Source organism: Clytia hemisphaerica, unplaced genomic scaffold, assembly GCF_902728285.1.
Source record: "Clytia hemisphaerica strain Z4C2 unplaced genomic scaffold, Clytia hemisphaerica genome assembly, whole genome shotgun sequence".
NCBI lineage: Eukaryota > Metazoa > Cnidaria > Hydrozoa > Leptothecata > Clytiidae > Clytia > Clytia hemisphaerica.
The window spans coordinates 62,008-79,935 of NW_027104175.1; the positions used below are offsets into that span (position 1 = coordinate 62,008).

The 17,928-nt window shown below is 35.7% G+C and overlaps 1 protein-coding gene across 1 annotated transcript; it reads right to left on the reverse strand.

The window, feature by feature from the left end:
* Positions 1 to 112: 112 nt before the first annotated feature.
* On the reverse strand, positions 113 to 17,894 carry LOC136814324 (zinc finger protein 37-like). Its single transcript, XM_067070844.1, has 4 exons — positions 17,622 to 17,894; positions 4,038 to 4,184; positions 3,078 to 3,306; positions 113 to 2,652 (listed from the first exon to the last, which is right to left on the reverse strand). Exons 1-4 carry the CDS (start codon positions 17,820 to 17,822, stop codon positions 593 to 595), a joined length of 2,637 nt encoding a protein of 878 aa, XP_066926945.1. The 5' UTR covers positions 17,823 to 17,894; the 3' UTR covers positions 113 to 592.
* Between the last annotated feature and the right edge of the window lie 34 nt (positions 17,895 to 17,928).

Sequence of the window (17,928 nt, forward strand, 5' to 3'; positions counted from 1 at the left end):
GTTCAAGAGGGTGAAGGAGGAGGTCGGGAACAGAATCAAATATTTTTTCAAAATAAAAGACAATTATTTTGATCCCGTGAAAGAGATCTTTTCATAAATATAATCTAGGACCTAAGGTTCATATTCAGTATTCTAATTTTATCAAATAACTCGGCTATTTACAAATCAAAGTAAACTGCGCACGTTTCTCTAACTAAAACCCCGTTTATAAGAGCATTTAAAAGTTGAAATTTGGGGAAGAATAAGAACGTCACCAGCCTGAGAATTGAAGCCATCAGCCAAATTTTCTCAATATTATCTGAATTCATAAGAATGAATCTTTCGTAATTTCAGTATATTACATTTTAGGCATAAAATCGTGAAAAAAGCATACCCACGCTCAGCCCAAATTAGGAGGGTCTAATAAAAATTAACGTGTACGTCAGATCGAACATCTTTCTCTTCCTTCGAAAAGGCAAGCAAGCACGATAATTTCTGAAAAAAAATTAACGAATCTGCTAAGTGCAAAATTCTGATTGGACGGAAACCTTCTGCAAACTAAGAATGTTCCACCTGTATCAAAATGAAATTATTTGTGTACACAATAAGGAATCTAAAGATTAATATCTTGATAAGCTTGTCCTACATCTACATCCGTTTCTGTAATGTTCGATACAATCTGCTCTTCTTGAATGAAAGACTGTTGTGTAGTATCTTGGTCTGTGATTTCAGTGATAGTGGCTGTCGGTTGAAGGTCTTTCATTGATTGGATGGCTTGCGTGGTCAGCTGGTTGACTTGCTGTTCAGGAAGTGTTAGAACTTGTTGGCTAGTGATAACTTCATCTGAATTGTGTTGGATTTGGATGACCGCTGTACGGTTGTTGAAATGTAAAACGTTTTCTGATCGCAATAAATTGTTTTGATCCGTCGTTTGGATACCAAGAGCGGCCGCTTCGCTGCTATCGAGTTGCGCACGGTTTTGAAGAGCTTCTGCATCAGTGATGATTTGTGTGGCTTGATTTTCGTTCATTAATAATTGGCCGGTGCGCGCGTCCAGTTGTGTGGAACTGACGATGAGATGATGTCCTTGTACTGTTGCTTCGTTGGAAGGTACATTGTTCGAACTACGCACAATAACACCGTGTTGAGACAAGTGAGCCGCTAACTGAGCTACTTCATTCTCACTGACGATATGAAGGCTTTGCGTGTTATCACCGTTTTGTGTTAGCTGAGCAACTTGGTTCACATTGCTCAATATTTGAGCAGCCTGGCCATCTCCTTGTGCCGTTGCTGTATCGATGAGCAGTTGAACATCCACTGCGGTGAGTTGCGACGCATCAACTGTGGTAATTTGGTTACCATAACCATGGTCGAAATATTGTTGGTATTGAATACCATCTTGTGTGAGTACAGCCTGTGCCTGTTGTGTACCTCCTGTATCGTCCACATCATCTGTTTGAAGCTCACGGCCACGCACTGTCTGCCCTTCAAATTCCATTCCTTTGTGACGACGTTGGATATGACGTTTCAAGCTAGAACGGTTTGAGCAACCACGCTCGCAGAATGGACATTGGAATTGCTGTACGATACCATCCCTACATTTCTTCAAGTGAAGATAGAAGCCTGACTTGGAGCTGTAATGTTTTCGACATTTGTGGCAAACGCCTTCTGGTAGTTCTGATTCGTCCAAAAGCAGATAAGGATTCTTCTTCGGGAATTCTAAATCCCCACCAGGTTGGTGACGAATCACGTGGCGATTGTAACTTGATTTGTGTTGAAATTTGACGTCACATTCTGGGCATTTGTAGGTGATCAAACCCCCGTCTGCGGTGTGTCTCATCACGTGAGCATTGTACTGAGAACGTGAATAGAACTTTCGGTCACAATGAGGACATTGTCGAACTGGTTTCTCTTCTGAGTGAGTGACCATGTGTTCTTTTAAGCCGGTCGCCGTCTTGAACGCGTACCCACATTCAGTACATTCGTGTTCGCGTGCACCCGAGTGCATCACACTGTGGGTGTAAATAGACAGAGCTGTGGTCAATTTCTTTTTGCACACAATACAAGTGATAACACCTTCGTTTGAATGCACTGTAAAACAATGTTCTTTCAACTCAGCTTGCACTTTGAATGTTTTGAAGCAAATGTCGCAACGAAAGTTTTTGATCATTGTATGCATAGTCTTGATGTGGTAATTCAAGTTTCCTTTCGTTTTATGGCTGCTTCCGCACAGCTCACAAACAAATTTCCGTTCGGTGGAATGTGACGTCATGTGAAGAGTCAAAGCACGTTTATTGGTGACACGTTTACCACAGATTTCGCATTGAAATTTCCCATTTTTGAAATGGACAACACTTTGATGCTCACGCAAACCATATTTATTAGAGATGACTTTTCCACAAATATTACACGTGCATGGACCCTTGTCTTCGGGATAAGCGAACTTCTCGTCCCCACCTTCCATGGATGTGATATCAGTATCAGGGGGTGTTAAGTGATCGACATTTTTATCGACCAAGTCGTCAAAATCGTCAGCATCAGGTTTGTTTTCGTTTTCTTTTTCGTCTCCTTCTCCAACCTTCTTGGTGTCTTTTACTTTTACTTTCACTTTCTTTGGTTCTTTCTTGGACCTGGCGACTTTCTGAATTTTGCGTTTCCGTCCAATTTTCTCTTCTGAAATAAAAAAAAAGTTTTTTAAAAAGGAAACTTGACGAATTATTTTTTAGCATTTCAAGTTTCAAAAAGAATTTATTTCAATTCCAAAATTACAAATTACCAGTTCAAAGTCTATTAAATAGCCTGATAATCCCTTTCAGGACACAATAGTATTCCCTCATCGGTTACCGTTTGTCAAGTTCGATTGTCAAGAAGAATTGAGAAATTTCATCGAATATGGCAGCGTATGGAATACAAGATAAATATGGAATTATAGAGCTGGAGAGAAAAATATAGGTAAAACCCTATTCATTTGAACACGTATCAGTAGAAATATTGAAAGATCTTATGAGCAAAATTGAACAAACATCGAAATAGAGAGCGTTAAATCTCCAACTCTAATACAAAGGAAGAGCAAAAAACTGTCTAAAGTTCGTATATACCAATTTTGGATTCTATTTTGGATTCCATTTCTTCATGATTTTTCACTTCCTCAGGTTTTTCTTCATCTTTGTGGGTGTCAGGCAGCAAAATCATGTTGATGCTGTTTTCAATATTATCCACCAAGCTTTGCTTTTCTGCTTCCAGTTTGGCTTGTTGGTTGTCCTGTTTATCCTCTTTTGTTTTGTCTTCTTCTGGTGGTGTATCCAGGGCTTTAATGGTGAAGTCAAGCTGAAAATTTAAGGTGTGAAGAAAATTAGTTTACTTTCTTAACAATAAACGGGAAGGACAGAATGATTACTCTCAAGTGCCAAGTCGGTGTTTTTTACACGTTGGGCGAAAACGTGACACTTTTTTCTCGCCAAAAACAGTTTTTTTGGTATGAAATAAAGAAAAATGAGCATTTTAGGATGAAAAGTTCCACAAAGATGCAAAATCGGATTGTACATATGTGATTGTTTTTTGTTCGAGCGGAGAGGGATTAGATATTCCAAAAACAAAGATTTTCTGTTTCTCTCTCTCGCAATCATCAAGAAGAGGAATTTTGAGTTTTTTCCAAGCCTGATACTAAGGTATATAGTGAGATAACACTGACTCCTTTTCTAACGGTGGTCAAATTTTCACTTTTTTGCCCAAAGTGTAAAGTGTAAAAAACACCGACCTAAGGTCTAATTGATAATAAACGGGTACGCCAGTTTGTTTTATATTTTTACTTGAGATTGTTTTTGCTATTTTTAGGGTTTAATTGTTAAACATCATATAATTCTTTTGGAAAGGTTGATTTCAGTCATCAACACATCTGTATCGCTATCCACTTCTAAGCCAATGAAGAGTACCAAAATTTCAAAAATTTTCCCACCCGTTGGCCTCAACCATAGTGGCTTCCTTTGTCACTATATTACTTAGCCCCCATTTTAAAACGATTGGCCAGCCCTGAAAATGTCATTTTTAATTTCACAAACCTCTTCTGGACTTTCATCAACCTGCTTTTCTTTATTTGCATACTTTTGTTCCGTCCAAAACTGATCCACCAGGTTTTGGTAAGCAGGCATTAAGCCTTCGTGTATCCAAGTATCTTTCCATTTCATGCGATATGAACGACTGCCATCCTGAAAATAAAACAGTAATCATATTTAATGATAATTCTAACGGAAAAACACCTACCAGAAGGTGTTTTTCTCCCTAATTTATGAATGCATACTCTTCTTAAACCTTTAAACCAATATTTTTAATCTTTGTGTGTTGCACTGGTCCATACAGGGGGGGGGGTCGGTAGTAAAATCTCAGACATAATAACGTTTACAAGGTGGTGGTGTGACGAAAAATCGAAAATAATTTTTACTACCCAGGGTAGTTAAATACTAAAATGGGTGGTATCTATCTATGTGTTAAATGTTGAAAAAATTTTACTACCTGGGTAGTTTAAACTGGTAAAATTAGCAAATTATAGCTATTTTTGTAATTCTTTTAATTTTTTGGATGAGTTTTCTGAAAAAATCTGAAATTTTTTATAATTTTAAAATATTTTCTGTTAGAAAGTTGTTTGCTGCAAACAAAAAATTCTCCTCTTCCAAGAGGCTGGGTGGTGGTATGTAAAAATTCGTAAAAATCATTTTACTACTCATATATGTCTGAGATTTTACTACCGATCCCCCCCCCCTGGTCCATAAAGTAAAGTTACCTGAAAAAAAAAGAATATTTGGCTATATTCCAGCTAATTTTGAGGTATAAATCTAACAATTGCAAACTTGAAAAAAAAATCTGCTTAAAACGCAATCTTTAAGAAAATTGCCCATAAAAGTTCAAGTAGGTATGTCCTAGCGCTGGAACTTTATAGGGTTATACATAACGCTATAAGACATCTCATTTTTAAACGAAAATTTAAAAGCTCTGCTGTATTCTTATCTATTATGCTTCAAATTAGGGTGGAAAACCCCTACCGGTAGGGGGTTTTCTTTTCAGACCCCTCCAAGGTTGGAAAGGCTATTAAAAACTTTTTCCTACAACCTGGTAAACATTTTCCCCTTAATTCACTCCTTTTAACCTACCATATCATAACCTCTTTCAAGTTTTCCAAGCTTTGGCATATTTTGTGCCAGGCGCGGGCACTCAAAGCTGGCTCGCCAATTCTTTATTTTTATCTAACTCATCTTTTCAACCTTTCTCTGTCTTCTGATTGTGTTCCTAAATCATGGAAGAAAAAAAGGGTGACACCAGTCTTTAAGACGGGCGATACGGATGATGTTAACAACTATCGTCCAATTTCTATACTACCTATCGCTATGAAAGTGTTTGAAAAAGTTGTGCATTACCAGGTCTCTGATTTTCTAGATTCATCTAAGATACTTTCATAATCGCAAAGTGGCTTCAGGCATGGTCATTCTACCGACACTGCTGTCATTTGCGTTTCAGATTTTATCCTTAAAGAGTTAGGAAAGGGTAAATATGTCGGAGCTGTACTCGCTGATCTCAAAAAGGCTTTCGACACTGTAGACCACCAAATACTCCTAAAGAAGCTTTTCTGTTACGGATTTCGGGATGTCTCCCTTGAATGGTTTCAATCGTATCTTGGTGACAGACTCCAGTGCACCCTTCTTGAAAACACCATGTCTGATTTATCAAAAGAAAATCCTTTTGGTGTGATCCCCAAGGATCAGTACTAGGACCTCTTCCGTTCTTACAGTATATAAATGATATAGGAGATTGTATTAAATCTGGCACTTTTTACCATCTCTATGCTGACGACACAATAATCATCAAGAGTGCTGAGGACCCTGACTTATTATGCTCTGGTCTGATGCGTCAACTCTCAGATCTTGGTCAGTGGTTCTATGGATGTAAACTCTCAGTTAACACCTCTAAAACTGATGTCATCTTCTTCGGTAGATCCAAGAAAGTTGAGGAATGCAAGTCTATTCCTCCTCTCAGATTTCTAGGTGATGCTATAGACTCTAAAAAGGAGGTGAAATATCTTGGTGTCGTCTTTGACATGAACATGACCTGGGATGAGCAGGCTAAAAGGGTCTGAAGCAAAGCTTATCTTGCCTTAAACAGGATAAAACGGATTTCATCTCTTCTAAGGGCCTTCTAACAGATGATACTAAAAAGCTTAACCAACGCTCTTGTCATGCCTCATGTCAATTACTATTCCAACTCTTGGAGTGCTATGTCAGCTGCAAATCGGAATAAATTTGAATCTTTAATGCGTAACGTTAATCGGCTAGCTCCTCTAAACAGAACTTTCCAACAAATGGCAGAGATTAAAAAAGCCATTATGATGTTCAAAGGCATTCACAAAATTGAACCGAGCTACCTCTGTAACGAGGTGAATCTTGTCAGTGGCAGACATCAGAGAACAAGATTTGCTGCTGAAAACAATGTTGTGGTGCCTTTATCTAAGACTCGTTTCACTGATCGAACATTTATTAATTCTGGCTCTTTATTATGGAAAAACCTCCCAACTGAAATCAAAACTACCAAATCAATATTCCGGTTCAGAAATTCAATTTACAGGCCTGGCCATGAATGACGTGCGAAAGCAAGCGCACGCGCTGGCACACGTGTAAAATGATTTACGAGTGCGAAAATAACACGCCTAAAAAGGTTAAAAAAACTCCAAGGCGTGCAATTTAAGCACGCCTAAAACAATAATAGCACGCATGTAATAAAAATTATTTTTCTTTTCATTCAATTAAAACAATTATTCCATTCTGTAAATAAACTTAATTTAAAGTTTCTCTCTTTTACAGGTGTTTATGAGCATGAATCTGGTAATGTCACCCAAATAGGTGAAAAAATTTCGAAAAAATAAGGTTTTGAATTTCACTTTTATTCCTGGATAAACTTTTTATTAATGACTTCAATTTTCAGAAAACATAAATATCAGGGCCGGGGGGGGGGGGCACTTAGGCAAAAATGGATGATGGGTATGTGCGGACGGTAAGGGTCGGTTTTTTTACCTTTCAAAGTCTCTCTAAGGGTCAGAAAAATCAGGAAGTTTTAAATTAGTCTCTCTAAGGGTCGGAAAATTCAGGATTTTTAGGAAATTTTTTGATTTCCAGAGAAAAAATTGTAATAAAGTCTCTCTAAGGGTATGACTTTTTTCAAAAATCGAAAAAAAAAATTCAAAAAGTCTCTCTAAGGGTCACCTTTTTAAGCAAAAATCAGTATCTCTAAGGGTCGGTTTTTGGAGGTCCCGTCCGCACATACCCTCATTCGCCAACCCTAGTCCCCCCCCCGAATCAGGGCTTAATCAAACTGGCTTGGTCCAGAAATTTGACCAAGAGTAGTTATAATCAGACAAATTTGGCAAAAAACTCTTTCTTGTTTACACTTCATTTGAGATAAAATATGCTGTTCTACTTAATCATTGAAATTTGTTGTCTTGAAAGGTCTTTTTTAACTATGATTTCCTGAAAATTGAAGATTTATGTGTAAAATAGAATCCAATCATATATCACTTTTTGTCATAATCTAATTTTAAAAGTTAAATTTTGAGCTTGACATTAACTGTTGTACATCTTCATAATCAGTAAATATGATTTTCCTTGAAAAGCCACTCAACCTTTTCAAATAGAAAGGGTTAAATGGGTAATAATGCTATGTTGCGGACATAACTTTTTTTCTTCCAGGGTAGAACCAAAGAACATTTCACATCATTTATTTAAAATTTTGGAGTGTCTTTTTCTGTTTCCAAAATTTAAGGAATATTCGAGACTAAATCAATATATTCAGTTATTACATGTTTTTCTTCATGAAAAGAACAAAAGAAGACTCGATGATGATATTAAAATTTTCTAATATTTCTAATAGAAGAACAACCCTAGAGGACACAAAAAATTGCAAACTTTATCAACAACATTATAGACAAAATAGTTATGTCCGCAACATGAAATACATATGAAAGAAGTAAATAAACTGGAAATCTTGCCAATGGAAAATTATGAAACTTTTTTCTGGTTGTAACCAACTTAAAATGACCTTCTTAGATGCAATAATTTGTCAAAGAAACCTAAAATTGGTGTTTGGAGGTTGAGAAAACTCCATGATTTGTTGCGGACATAAATTTTTGTTGTGGACATAACTGATTTTTGCAGAAACTGTTTTGTTTCACTGTCTCCCAACAAATAGCCTTTGTAGTGGGGTTGTCTAGCATAATTTAAGGGAAAAAAATAAGATCCAGCTGAAACTTTCTCCGGACCTTCTCTATAGGATGGTTATGCCTCTGGAAAAATTCCCCTGAAATCCCACTGGTGGAACATCCTTTTTTGGGCAATTTCTTTTTTCCCCAGGCAAAATCCTAAGGGCGAAATATTTTGAAAATCTCAAACTCATTTTCAGGCATTATCAAGTATACCATTCGAAAGCTCTCGAAAAACTATATAGAAGACTTTTAAACGGGTATAGCCGATTTCATTACCTAACTCAAGATAATTCACGCAGAAGATGATATATATGGTCAATTTTAGACCAAAATGTAGCGAAAAGTGGAACTTGCGCATGAAATATCTCGAGTTAGGTAAGGAAATAGAGAAGGTCCGGAGAAAGTTTCAGCTGGATCTTATTCTTTTCCTACAAACAGCCTGTATTTTTGTAACACAACCACACTATTGAGACTTCAAATTTGTATAAAATGACCCCAAATGTAACCCTTGACATAGAAAAATGATTCAGCTGAGTAAGGATAATTCCTTGAAAAATTTAAAGGATCAAATAGTGTGCGGGCATAACTCGAAGATGTGAACGGAAACAAGACACTGTTCACTTCAAAATAATTTTTCGCGTTGACCAAGATAACTGGCGTTTTTTTGCAACTTGCTCTAGTTTCCTATTATCTGGGAAGGATTTAAAATGTAAAAACCAGTGAGCTAAAGCTTTTCAATCTTTTTCTGTGTCAAATCTGTGCGGACATAACTTTGTGAACGGAAATAGTTATGTCTGCAACATTTTTCATTTTATATGTCAAAAAAACTTTTTTTGCTGGTTCTTACTGTGTTTTTCATTTTTCATATCCTCTGGCTGTGAGAACAACAAAAACCAAGCTGAAAAAGCATGTTGTTGATGAATTATTATACAATGATGTTGATTTTTTTTAAACCTTATTTTCCGTTCACATTTTGAAAGAAAGCGGTAAGTGTAAACCGCAGGTTGCAGGTTACAGGTCACAGGTCACAGGTCACAGGTTACAGGTCACAGGTCAGTGTTGGTCAGCTTTAATTACTGTAAAACACAAAGAAAATGTTTGAAAAACAGTTGTTAATGTCAAAAATATAATTTCAAAGGTATTGTATTGATCTAGAACTATTTTAAAGCTAAAAATCTACCCACGTGCTGACCATGTGATTTCGCGTTTTATGCCGTGTATAACACGGACCTGTATTATATATTACATCTATATCACACATGTAAAAAAATTATTTTTTCAATGTTATACGCATGTTACGTATGTTATATACCCTGAGTATCAGAGGTTAAGTTTTCAAAGAAAATAGTAACCTTTGAAGACAAATAATAGAAATTTTATCGCGCATGTGTCAATCTAATCACTGTAGAAAAAATCAAAGATGAAGAGCAAATATTACCATATTAATGTCTAGCAGACTGTATCAGTATGCAGTTTACTATTTACGAATTCCCCAGAAACCTCCAAGTGTAGTTGAAATGAGTTTATTTCGAAAGAAATCTTTTACATGATCCCCAAATGTATAACAGTAATTACTAAACTTTTAATTATGGAAATGTCACTTTAATTGAATCAAAATAATAGACAGACTTTATGTTATGATTCTCTATCACTGACTCTTTTTACAAAGCATTGATGACTTTTTGTAAGTTGTGTTTTCAACGACGGGAATAAAAATATTGACTATGACGCTCATCCAAGATCTTGGATGGTCGTCATGGTTACTTTTGTCTTCGCTGATTGCGCGATGAATAGAATCTCGATTCGTCGGCACAGCGTAAATATATGATTTTGAGCTGTGCTTTTCACGGTATATGTTATATACAAATAATAAAAGATATTCGAATATTACTATGTCATATCTCATTTTATCTCCTGCATCACCTTGGGTATGATAACAAGAATTGTATGTTACGAGTGCGTTACAGTTTTCCGGTCTATGTTTTGTTAACCTGTAACCTGTGACCTGTGACCTGTAACCTGCAACCTGTAACCTGCGGTTTACACTTACCGGAAAGAAAGCCCCCTATAGGAAAATTTGAGTACCTGTTATATCAGAAAAAATTACTGTTTAAGCTTGCCCATATCAAGATTGACCAGAAACAATAAGATTTGATATGACTATATACCTATAGAGATTTCAACAAAGCCTCAAAGTAGGAAAATTAATAAATCGAGAAGTGGGCCACATTACCAGATTCATGCTCTTATTCATAGACGTCAAAGTTGGAGTCTCTTCATTTCATAATAGCCAGATTTCTGTTTTAAGAGAGAGTTTCTTGATTCAATGATTCTATTATCTTGTTGAATTACATTGTTTACAGAAATGTTTTACTAGCTCAATTATCCTTTATGCAGGTTTTTCATTGGTTTGCCAGGGCTCGAAATAACGGTCGGACATGGAACATTGTCCGACCCAAATAGCTTCATGTCCGACCCAAAAATCATAATTTTCAAGCTAAAGCAACCCTGATCGGACATTTTGTCCGACCTACTTGAAATTGTTATTTCGAGCCTTGGTTTGCTTCCTAAAATTTTTAGGTTTCATTTCACTCATTAATTAGAAAGTAAATTCGGACATGAAATACTGTAAGTCGTGGCTGATAAAGATAAAATTCAGTCTTAATTTGTGCATGAGTGGCTTCACATCTGACAAAACATGAGTAAGAAAAGAGTAGTTAGTTTGGCAACATTTTTATCATGGGGGAAAAGTGAGGTGATCGGGCACTCTATGTCTGAAGAAAATGGAAAGCAGCTTGTCACTAAAGTTTGGTGCAAAGTTTGTTCCAAACATAAAACCAATCTTGTGGTAAACAAGAAAGGGGCAGCAAAAGCCTCAGTGGAAGCTTTCACTGAAGGAACTACAACGGTGACAAAATATGGTGTAAGTACAATTTATTTTTAATTGTCACAAAGTCAGAATTGAAGATTTTGGGTATTTACTACTATACCATGTCCTTGATATGATGGATAAAAATACATTTTCTTCTATCATTATTTTAACAGTTGTCGATTTAAGTGAAAATGGACACGGGCAAATCCAAAAAAATTCCCATTTAAGATAATCACCTGGAATTCTTTTTGCTTGTTCCAGCAAAACAACCCCATTACACTATTTTTGGGCCAAAAAGGTTTACTTATCTCACAGTTAACTCAATATATTTAGAAAATTGTGTCATTTTTCATTTCAGAACAATTTCGCGCAAATCACCCATTTCCCTTTGTTTCCTAGTCATTTATTGTTTCTCTTCTTTTCTTGGTCGTTAAGCAAACGTTCCTCTTTATGTCTAGATTGTTTCCCAGTCATTTCCACCCGGTCTTTCACATTTTAGTAAAGTAATTGTACTTCTGAAAACCTAAAAATAAGTAAATATAGGGTAAAATCAGGCTATTTAGAGCAAAATAAGGGGCCCTCTCTTTGACAGCTGAAAATATTCTTCCAAATTGATAAACGGGGGGCCCTAATAAGGTCCGGGGGTTGGAAAATTTTCAAAAAATTAACAAGCGGGGGGGGGCGGTTATTTGGAACTTAAGAGTAAGCAAACGGGTCAAGGGGGCAAAGAAAGCCCTGGGATATTTTAACTTCTGACGCCTAAAAATTGCTCAGAATGTGCTATATTTTCAGTTTTTATGATTAAAAAGACTAAAAAATAGCTTGTATTGCAGGTGCTTCTAAGGTGGATGCGATAAACCTGGAGTCATGAAATCGTTTGTTGAAATGGCGGTATTCCTCTCATTTTGAAAAATTTTTATTTATGCCAATGTCTTACTTTATATTTGTTCCTTGTGCCAATACACCAAAAGTAATTACTGCCTCCTGTAAAATATATACTGTGCATCATTTCTAGCCTGGCTACAAAAAAGATATTTTGTTCCTCTAAAGAAGGGTGACAGATCAGTTTCCAGAGTATGACAAGGCTGCACTTGAGGAAAAATTTGGAAATACCAAGTTCCCCACTTGAAGAGCGCACCTGATAAATTTTGGTCCTTACAAGGTGCACCTATACCTCGCAAATTGGCCCAAAAAAGCAAAAATTGCTAAAATTAGCTGCACTTGAGGAAAAAATAGTTGAACTCTGCACTTGGGGCTAAAAATCTGTCTGCATTTGCATCTGATACGAATGAACAAATAGGAAAATCCTGAATTTTCTGGAACCTTTTTCAAAATTTCTCAGGATTTCCAAGTGAAAAAAATTTCAAACAGAGTGTTGTCCACAGGGGGTAAGGGTTTTTTCTGGAACTGCCCAATAGACCTTTTTGCCTTTGATATCATTTATAATATATACAAGCTATTTTTCATAGAAATCATAGATTTAAAAAAGATAAACCATTTTGAAAATGATGTCATTCAGTTAGTGGAAGTACTTTGATTTGCAAAGCGTCTTTACGTGACACAGAACAAAAGCAAATAGCAAAAGAACAAAGGAACTCATAGCCACCATTTCACAACCATGGGGAATCACAATTTTACAGAAACGAATAAAGCATCTTCTGAAAATTACATTCTTCCCCATAAATGCAAAAATGTCTAATTGTCTGTTTTAAACCGCCATGAAGTGTTATAAAATTCCTTATAGAATGACACATTCTCCTACTAAGAGGTTTAAAAAATGACGTGGAAGTTAGATTTAAGAAACTTTGAAAATCGATTACAAAACCTACGTCATAACCACGGAGTGCTGACTTTTAGTTTTAATGACTTGTTCTCACTTGTTTGGTTTCCGTAATAAAACGAAAGTCGCTAAAATTGTGAACTTTGAACATGCTTTAAATGGAGGTATTTCCACTAACTGTCATTTATATGCAAAACTATGCAAATCTTGATTTGAAAAAAAATTTAAAATATGCAAATCTGTTTCGGCAATCTAAAGTAGCTGCTATATGGAAAATGGCATGGCTGCTTGTGCATAAAAATGACATCAATGGCGAAAAGCTCTATTAGACAGAGAATGTTAACGTTAGACCATAGTATCTAGGTATTATTCTCATCTCGAAAAATCAGGGTCATGGAACTAACAATACTGTTGACAATACTGTAGGAATCAGTCATTTCTGACAAAAGCCACTCCCTGGAGGAGCCTGCCCCCTGTGCCTGTGTAGCGACTCCAGAAGGCATGCAACTTTGGTTGACGTCAAACCAAATGTTTCATTTTTCCGTGAACTTTGAACCCTCAAACTTTTTTTCTATGTATGCTAAAGCGTTCCAGTTTTTACTAAATGAAAGCCGGTGATCTTAGCTTTCCAGCGGTATATAACACTGTGGACACGGGCTAGACGGCAAATTGGAATTGGAAATTGGATTGCCGAACGTTTTGCAACATTTAGAAAATTGTTTGCCGACGGGAGAAAAAAAATTTGCAACTATCGAAGAACAAATGTGTCTGGAAACGGAGGAAAATGTATTTGGAGGCTGAAACTTTGTATGTTTATCAGAAAAAGGGTGAGGAATTCAAAAACCACAATCGCCAATTCTAGTTCTTTCATTTTCATGTAGTTTTTTTAACTTTTTTGCTTCTTTAGCATGGGAATGTCCCAAAAAAAGGTTTTAATTCTGCCGAAATGGATTTTCTTTTCATTTGGGGCTTCTCCTTTCAGAAAAACTTATTCTTTACTCATAAGTTTTTGTTCCTCCATTTCCAGAGGCCCCTTGAAAATGAAACAAATAAAACAATGCAATGTCTTCTTTTTTCAAAAAAAGATATATCTTTCGTTATTTTGATAAATACACTAAATACTTAAGAGCCAGTTTTTTTAAGAATGGGGCAGTTTGGGGCAGTTCCAATAGTTTGAAACTTAGATTTTTTTCATTTTTGGATATGTTGTTAAGTACAATGAACTGAGTAAAATCCCAAAATATTTTGGTCTGAAAATCCATAATGGCGGATTTATGCCAATTTGAAGTTTTTGACATTTTTGGGCATTGCACTTAAAAAGTTTTTTGATATAGAACCATGCTTTCTCAAATCAAAATGAGGAATTGATTTTGGGTGATTCTGAAACTATGGCCAGTAAACTATACAATTTTCCAAAAAAATCAAAATTTTCAAAATGGTAGCTGGGTTTATGACGTCACAAAAACACTACAAATTTGATTTTAGGGGTATTTTAGAGCCATCTGACCTGTCCCAGGGGAGTTTCTTACTGCTCAAAATAATATTTTCTGGTAGTTTAGTCCCTGGTCTATCCATTTGAAGTGATTGCAATAAAAAACTCCGGCTCTACTGGCCCCTAGAGGCCCGAAAAGCCAATAAGGTCTCAAAAAAGTACCAACTTTAGCCCAATTTTCCTAGAAATCCCAACATTGTCTGACCTCCAACTCTTCTGTTCCTGAAAGACAACCGCCTGGTCTCTTAGGATCAAAAGAGAAACCTATGTGACCTCCTACCATTAATTTTTTATCTTGATTTAAAAATTTTCTTAACATCGCTTGAAAAATGACTAAAATTTGGGATATTTTGGCCCATTGGCAAACTTCAAAGGGGTCTAGGTCACTGAATTTGTTATAATATAAGGGCTATGATGAATCTTTTATATAAAAACAATGAAACTAGGTGAAAAAAGTTGTCAAATGTGCTTTTTTGGGCCAAAAAGGTTTTTTTTTCAATTTTTTGACTAGAGCTGAGGTCATTCTATTGCAGCCAGTAATTGGCAGTTAGAAAGTAAATTTTATCTGAAAATCATGGTTCCTCATCACATTCCAGAAAGGTTTCTAGGAAAATCAAATATGGTACTCTTCGAAAGCTTATAGAGGCTGAATTTTCACTCAAAGGCGGCTTCAAACTCCGCTGACCCCCTTAATTTTGTAAAATTGACTTAAAAGTACATTTTTGGCTGAAATTTTTGCCCAAAATGAGTACCCATTGCTACTTGATTCTTGATTTTGTGAAAGCATCCTATAGATAGTTCAAGAATTTATCAGAAGTTGGAACCTTTTCTTTTCTTTTAAAGATTAGGGCTAGCTCAAAGTCAGTTTTAACTCTAAAATCCTAAAATCTTGACAATGTTGCTCAAAACAACAATTTTTGCTCAAGATTGAACAGAAAATGAGCCCACTCAGATAATAAAATCTTGGTTTTTGGAAAGTTTCATGGGGATAGTACAAACATTCATCAAGATCTTTACCTCCTGATCTACCATTTAAGGATCAAGTCTGTCAAAATGTGCTTCTAAACTCTCAAATCTTCAAAGGTGAACTTTACCAACCCCATAAAACAATTTTGCTATCAGCCTATTTGCTCTTAAATGCAGTTAATGAGCCCAAAGTTCAAATTATCCAAAGAGAAGGAAAGGTTTAGGAATATTTTGTACTTTTGGACTTATCTCTAAGTATTTAAGAGCAAATAGGCTGATGGCAAAATTGTTTTATGGGGTTGGTAAAGTTCACCTTTGAAGATTTGAGAGTTTAGAAGCACATTTTGACAGACTTGATCCTTAAATGGTAGATCAGGAGGTAAAGATCTTGATGAATGTTTGTACTATCCCCATGAAACTTTCCAAAAACCAAGATTTTATTATCTGAGTGGGCTCATTTTCTGTTCAATCTTGAGCAAAAATTGTTGTTTTGAGCAACATTGTCAAGATTTTTAGGATTTTAGAGTTAAAACTGACTTTGAGCTAGCCCTAATCTTTAAAAGAAAAGAAAAGGTTCCAACTTCTGATAAATTCTTGAACTATCTATAGGATGCTTTCACAAAATCAAGAATCAAGTAGCAATGGGTACTCATTTTGGGCAAAAATTTCAGCCAAAAATGTACTTTTAAGTCAATTTTACAAAATTAAGGGGGTCAGGGGAGTTTGAAGCCGCCTTTGAGTGAAAATTCAGCCTCTATAAGCTTTCGAAGAGTACCATATTTGATTTTCCTAGAAACCTTTCTGGAATGTGATGAGGAATCATGATTTTCAGATAAAATTTACTTTCTAACTGCCAATTACTGGTTGCAATAGAATGACCTCAGCTCTAGTCAAAAAATTGGAAAAAAAGCCTTTTTGGCCCAAAAAAGCACATTTGACAACTTTTTTCACCTAGTTTCATTGTTTTTATATAAAAGATTCATCATAGCCCTTATATTATAACAAATTCAGTTACCTAGACCCCTTTGAAGTTTGCCAATGGGCCAAAATATCCCAAATTTTAGTCATTTTTCAAGCGATGTTAAGAAAATTTTTAAATCAAGATAAAAAATTAATGGTAGGAGGTCACATAGGTTTCTCTTTTGATCCTAAGAGACCAGGCGGTTGTCTTTCAGGAATAGAAGATTTGGAGGTCAGACAATGTTGGGATTTCTAGGAAAATTGGGCTAAAGTTGGTACTTTTTTGAGACCTTATTGGCTTTTCGGGCCTCTAGGGGCCAGTAGGGCCGGAGTTTTTTATTGCAATCACTTCAAATGAATAGACCAGGGACTAAACTACCAAAAAATATTATTTTGAGCAGTAAGAAACTCCTCTGGGACAGGTCAGATGGCTCTAAAATACCCCTAAAATCTAATTTGCAGTGTTTTTGTGACGTCATAACCCCAGCTACCATTTTGAAAATTTTGATTTTTTTGGAAAATTGTATAGTTTACTGGCCATAGTTTCAGAATCACCCAAAATCAATTCCTCATTTTGATCTGAGAAAGCATGGTTCTATATCAAAAAACTTTTTAAGTGCAATGCCCAAAAATGTCAAAAACTTCAAATTGGCATAAATCCGCCATTATGGATTTTCAGACCAAAATATTTTGGGATTTTACTCAGTTCATTGTACTTAACAACATATCCAAAAATGAAAAAAATCTAAGTTTCAAACTATTGGACCTGCCCCGCTCTTAAAAAAACTGGCTCTTAACAAATATTTTTATATAATAATATTTTAACACCATCAAAGAATTCTCCCTCCAAATTTGAGGTCTCTAGCTACACTAGAAAAAAAGTTATGCAAAATTTAAGAAGCTTGACTTGAAAATTTCTTTTTTTTCTTTTTTGACACATTTTTCGAATTTTTCCAAGCTATTTTCCTAACCTTTTTTTTGACATTTTTAGTCAAATTTTTGACACTAAAATTTGAATATCTTTACAACCACTAATCCTCTGGAGGCCTATGACCCCTCATTTTCTTTCTTTTTCAAAGCTCTACAAGATAGGTTAGATTTTGAAAAAAAAATTAAAACTTGAAAACTCTTCTGGAGCTGCTAGCCTGTGTGAGTGTGATTTCTCAACACGCACGCAACAGAAAGTGTCTATTCATTTTCATTTCATGGGAGTAAGATAACAATTATAATGTTAAAAACTGAAATTATCATCCCATGTTATTTGTATTTTAGTGAAAGCAGTAAGTTTAACATAGCATAAAATGGATAAAAGAATGAAGTTAAAATTTTTTACCGGTAAATTGGCAACTTCTACAATTTTTTCTGGTTGAAGGTTCACTTCAAAATCAAACCCTCCTTTCTGAGAGTCATCAACTGCATACTGAGAATTATCTTCTGACTTCCCTTCGTCGATAAAATTGTTCTCCGGACTGGCTTTTGTCAAAAGAGAATCGTCTTCGAGAGACTGAAGTGCATCTGTGAGAGCGTCCGCCATTTTCTTCAACTTTCTTGCCCTTGTCGATGGTTGTGGGCACACTTACTGTTTATTCTTATGGTCTCTTTGATCAGACATTCTTTTGTACGTGGAGCCAGCGAAACTT

Excerpts from the sequence above, each read along its gene's own strand:
- LOC136814324 (XM_067070844.1), bottom strand. The coding sequence starts at position 17,822 with ATGGCGGACGCTCTCACAGATGCACTTCAGTCTCTCGAAGACGATTCT. Across the intron at positions 4,185-17,621 it reads TAGAAGTTGCCAATTTACCG|GATGGCAGTCGTTCATATCG; the intron begins GTAAAAAATTTT and ends TTTTATTTTCAG. Across the intron at positions 3,307-4,037 it reads TTGATGAAAGTCCAGAAGAG|CTTGACTTCACCATTAAAGC; the intron begins GTTTGTGAAATT and ends TTAAATTTTCAG.